Here is a 6,000-nt window from a genome sequence, read left to right on the forward strand (position 1 = left end):
TGCAGGTGGTGTCAGAAAATATGAGATTGCAATGTCAAAGTTGAACAAACACTTTGGAAACAAGACAAATAATGTTCTGGAACGGTACAGATTCTTTTCCAGGAAACAAAATAAGGGTGAAACTGTTGATGCCTATATTGCTGCATTAAGTGGCCTTATATCAACATGTGACTTCACAGGAGTGGCGGATGAATATTTAAGGGATCAACTTGTTTTACATGTGGCAGATCCCCGGATTCAACAGCGATTGCGGCAAGCAAAGCACCCGACACTAGAACAAGCAGTTGAGATAGCCAGGTCAATAGAACTGGGAGAGAAATGTATGAGGGAAGTTCAAAACAAACCGGAATGTGTTGATATAAAGTCAGTCCAAGACATCACTCCAATATAATAAGGATGAGGAAGCTTTGGTTGCCATTGTAAAGAGAATAGTCAAGTTGGATTTTGGTATGGGTCCCAGACAAGATAAAGAAGCTACCCATAGATCACAAAACAAATGTTATAAGTGTGGATGGCAAATACAGAGAAAGATTGTCCAGCACTCTCAGCAGAGTGTTACAAGTGTGGACAAGTGGGACATTTTTGCAAAGTCTGTCGCAATATCAGGGGAAGAGGCAGATTTAAGTCACGTTATGTAAATAATGCACCAAGAAATACCGGTCGCTATGGAAGAGGTACCGTGACAAGTATAAAGGCTTTGGAAGAAGTTGGTGGTCCAAGTAGTTTGTTGGCAATCACAAACGGTTTTGAAGAACTACAAATATTAGCTTTTACACCAACTGAAGGCACTGTTGGTCCATGGGTGCCTATGACTATAAATGGTATAACATTACAGGTTATGGTTGATACTGGTTCTCCGTATACAAATGGTGGATGTGGAAACCTATTTGAATGTATTAAAGAAAAGAATGGAAGACTTACATTTGACTAAAGTAAGAGCGACTGGTTATGACAAGACACCTATTAATATTATAGGTTATACATGGGTACATTTGGATTTTGAAGGAAGAAAAACCTACTGTAGGTCATATGTGGCTGAAAATGGATTTTCAATATTTGGTTGGTGGGAACAAGCGTTGTTGAGGATTAGGATACATCCTGGTGAGAGTGTACCCATATTGAGCATAACTGACAATAGTTGTGATTAGTCTGACAATTTAGCCAGGAGTTTTCCTAAAGTGTTCAATGATAACAATGGTGTCCTTAAAGGTTTCAAGAATCGCATTGTACTTAAGAGAGGGGCAAAACCGGTGGTGCACAAAGGTAGAAATATTCCGATTGGCACCAGAGAAGCACTACAAAAGGAGTTAGAAAAGTTATTTTCGCAAGACATTATTGAACCAATTGAGAGTTCCGAATGGCTATCCCCAATTGTTATAGTGAAAAAACTGGCGGGGTTGATCAGGATGTGTGTTGACCGGAGAGATCTTAACAGCAATATTTGGGTAGATCGCCATCCTCTACCAAATATTGGGGAAATGCTTACCACAATGAAACCGGCAATGTTTTTCACTACGTTAGATCTGTCTTCTGCATACCACCAGGTTGTTTTGGAAGAAGAGTCCAGACAACTTACATCATTCATAACACCTTTGGGAGCATTTAGGTATAAAAGGATGCCATTCGGCCTAGCGTCAGCAGCTGCTTTTTTTTCAGAGACTGATGCATCATCTGTTTAATGGACTCCAAGGTGTACATTATTTTCAAGACGATATATTGGTATCTGCTATGTCTGAAGATGAACACGATGCGAAGTTGTTAGGTGTGCTACAAGAAATCCAACAGAAAGGTCTGACTCTCAAGATTGAGAAATGTAAAATAAAGAAGAAGAAAGTAACTTAACTGGGTCACTGTATCAATGCTGATGGCATAAAACCTAAGGAAGCACTAGTGGACACCATTTTTAATATTCCTGATCCGACCAACAAACACCAGCTTTGGAGTTTTTTGTGGCTTACAGAATATTATTCCGAATTTGTAGATCATTATTCAGACAAAACAAATAAAATGAGGGACCTGATGAGCAAAGGTACAAAATGTTCCTGGTCTGAAGAATGCAAGAGAGAATTCGATATGATCAAAAAATTAATTAACAAAGCACCTGCCCTCAAAATGTTTGACTCTAGTGCCAAGACTATGCTATCAGTAGACGCCAGCAACATAGGTTTGGGGGGCTTTTTGGAGCAAGTGCAAGATGGATTCACTTTCGCTTCCAGAACTTTGAGAGGAGCAGAAAAGAACTATTCAACTATTGAGAAGGAGGCCTTAGGAGTCAAATGGATTTTAGAGCATTTTAAAGGGCTCATTTGGGGTATTCCTATAGAACTTAAGACCGATCAAAGCTCATACATGTATTAAATTCAAAAAACCCACATTTGACATCTCCACGAATAAGGAGGTGGACTTTGGTCATTATGCAATACAATTTCATTATAAAGTATACACCGGGAAGAACAAACATAGTGGCCGATTGTTTTTCTCACCTACCATGTGACATTGAAGGGGAGGACCATAACGACAATGATGAATTGACAGATGAAACAAAGTATGGAATGTATCATAGCACAGGTACATTCCAGTTTCTCGAGGGAAGAATGAATCGAGGCCATGAAACAAGATTCAGAACAAGAATATCTGAGAAGATCCTGGGAGAAGATAAAAGATGAAATATCATGTGATAATGCATGTATTTACCGAGGGGATCGAATAATTCCTCCAGTGATGTTGAGAGAGAGAATTATGGAAATTGCCCATGAAGGTCATGTGAGGAGAAGCTTAATGAAGAGAAGCGTGAGAGAAGCCTACTGGTGGCCTAACATGTGGAGTGAATAAGAAACCTTAGTCAAAGAATGTTCTGCATGTGCAGTGAGTGACAAAGGGAAATTGACCCGGATTACACTGTTGCAACCTGTAGAAGTACCCAGTTCAATGTGGACAAAGTTGGCCATTTATATAGCTGGCCTATATGAGATACTAGAACCACAAAAAATCTATTTCATTGTGTTGGTCGACTATACATCTAAATGGGTAGAGTGCGGAATTATTGAAGAATCTGTATCTGCTATGAAGGTTGGAACATTTTTAGAAAAAATATTCAGTAGAGAAGGTGAACCACAAGAATTGATATCCGATAATGGGGCTCAATTTATGTCACAGGAGGTTCAGAATTTTTTGAAGGAACGAGCTATCAAACACAGCACGACAGCATTATACCATCCTATGGGAAACGGCTTAGTAGAAAGAATAAATCGTTTTATAAAAGGAGTTATTCAATTGGCTGTTGCCAATAGTTTGCCATGGAAAGAAACACTTAAGGAAGCACTCAATACATACAAAGTCACTCCGCACTCTGTGACTGAAGAGGAACCGTTCACTTTGCTGAAAGGGAGAATTGCCGCTAACAGACTTAGACCTGCTTGGATGGCATTAAAGAAAAAGGAAAAAATTGATTTGTAAGAAATTGTGAAGAAAGTAAAGAAGAGGCAAGATGAATATAAGAATTATTATGAACAAAAACATGTAAGGGAGAGTAGAATTGAAAAAGGAGATTGGATTACAGTAAAAGAACCTAAGAAAGTCATGAAAGGAGAGTCAAAATTTCGGTCCCCTCAAAGAGTGTTTGATTGTTCCAAGAAGTCGGTACTTTTGGAGGATGGCAAGAAGTGGTCTTGTAATGATATCATACTTGCAAGAAAGGAAGGATATTGAGAAATGAAACAAGTTAATGTCCCACCAAAGATATTGAACGACAATTACATGTCTTCAAGAGATGCCAGAGAGTATATTACACCTGGAAGTGATAGTGGCACAGCGGAGAAAATAACTAATCAAAAGATGTCTGGAGAAATGTGTGGGAACATTTATATGTCCTCAAGATCTAGGAGGATCGTGCAAAATTGCAAGAAGGATTTTATTTATTACTGAAACTGGTGGCACTCTTGTTGACAATTACATTGATGGATTTGTGCCAAATTGATTTCTCTCAAAGGAGTCACCACAGCTATGAATTCTTTTGTTTAAGTCTTATTATAGTCAAAGTTTTCACAGTCATGGTATGTTATAAACCATATTATTTGTTGTTCTTTAATGTATAGAACTTTTCCATATATTACCACATTTTTCATCGATTATAAAATGAATGTGGAGGAGATGTTATGATGTAGAATGTTTACATGTATATAGTTCTGTATCTAGGGTCATGCTTCCTTGTATGGTTCTGGAATCATGATTCCAGAACCATACACGAAGAGGCCTGGCTGTTGAAGGTTGGCCTTAAGGGGACGTCCTCCTAATAAACTGAATTAAATCTTAAAATCATGAAGTATGAGTTTTATTACTACACATGCCTTAACTTATCAAAGGAAAGCACTAGTTTGAACATCTTAGCGTTGTCGATATTTATTTGTGTATGTACGTCACAAGCTGTTTACAAACGTATGTTTTGTAAATATGTAACCGTCCTATCTTTTTCTTTTTTTCCAGCGGTTGTAGTTCTGGCATTTGCGCTGTGCTGGCTGCCCTTTCACATTGGACGGATTTTATTCACCTGGATAAGCGTAGGGGAAAGTGGACTCTATTACATCGCGCAATACTTCAACCTTATCTCTATGCTTCTATTTTACCTAAGTGCCTCCATTAACCCCATTCTCTATAACATTATGTCACAAAAATACAGAAGGGCCATGAATAAGATGTTGAAGCAGAGCCCCGTTTTGAAATCCAGAAACATAGCCAGGAGCGAGCAGTCATCTCTTGCAGCCACGGAGGTTACATGTTTGACATTAGCTGGAGAGGTGCCAGGGACCCAACGGTTTGACGTCACATGCTGACACGCTGGATAGCTCTTGAATATTTCAGATAATTTTAACAACACGCATCTTATTTTTTAATATAGAGGCTATTTTGGTTTCCCTTGATTGTCCAATGGGGAGGTAACGGTTGCTTGTCATCTCTTAGCTCAAAATCGGACAATGGAACACCATTAGTAGAATCTGGAGGACACAAAAAATAACTGCGCCAACAATAAGCTAAGACCATTTTTTATTATTCAAACACAACTTTTGGCCTAACCAAGGGTCACAAACTGAACTGATTTGTATGATGGATACTTGATGTTATTCAGCTGTTGCTAATTGAAACACTAATTGATTCATAATAACTGTGAATATATTGGTATTAGGGTTCATTTATCTCCCAACATACCCAAATGAACAGGTTTAATCCTCAATCAAGCAGCAATGGCAATTATAGGTGACAGTAGGATGCCTGAAAATAACTTGAGTAAAAACAGGCTAAGAGGACTGAACAGCGAGGCGAAGAAGAACACTACAGAAAATGCTTTGTTTATTTCAGTAATGGACTTCCCATGTATTAATAAAGCAAATAAATAGTGCTGGGCATATACCGAACGCTATAAACCATGTGGTTATCAAGCTGAACAGCTGTTTAGTTTTTGGTAAACAATAACAAAGTAAATATAAAGCCTCGTAATAGTGTGAAAGGTAACCAGATAAAGTTGGGAGTTTAAACATTTTAAAATAATCATTAGCAATATATGACCTTGGGCAACAAAGCCGCATTCTCGTGTTCTAATCAAATTGTAGTTACTGCTGTTTTAATTTTATGATGTGGTATTAAAAAATGTACACAGGCAAATGCAAATTGCTGACCACCTGGGAGTCTAAATGCAAACTACATCTAGAAGTCTGTGGCAGCTCCACTGAAGAACTGGTGTGTAATCTGACAAAAACCAAAAAACGCTTAGATGAAATGGACTGGATAAATACGTTAGAGAAGGCAGCTGCTTACAAACTGACCGCATCTGCCCCCAATGGTCAGAAAATTGAACGAAGTCGAACCCTTTCTCATAAGACACCCAAATAGAAAAACACGATCAACACTTCTTCGTGGCAGGCTGAATCTACTGCCCATAAATGAGATCCTGCAAACAAGACGCCTCTCCGAGACTAACAGCTGCCGTTTTTGCAAATCTAAACAAAC

At 38.5% G+C, this 6,000-nt stretch overlaps 1 protein-coding gene across 1 annotated transcript in view; it reads left to right on the top strand.

Annotated features, from left to right (window-relative positions):
- The window catches only part of LOC138480549 (growth hormone secretagogue receptor type 1-like), a 229,770-nt gene extending 224,941 nt beyond the window's left edge, over window positions 1-4,829 (top strand). The window contains exon 2 of the mRNA XM_069612291.1: window positions 4,483-4,829. Within this exon, the coding sequence (XP_069468392.1) occupies window positions 4,483-4,829 (347 nt within the window). The remainder of the gene's footprint in view (window positions 1-4,482) is intronic.
- The last annotated feature ends 1,171 nt before the right edge of the window (window positions 4,830-6,000 follow it).

Source organism: Ambystoma mexicanum, chromosome 5p (assembly GCF_040938575.1).
Source record: "Ambystoma mexicanum isolate Mex_15411 chromosome 5p, UKY_AmexF1_1, whole genome shotgun sequence".
Lineage (NCBI taxonomy): Eukaryota > Metazoa > Chordata > Amphibia > Caudata > Ambystomatidae > Ambystoma > Ambystoma mexicanum.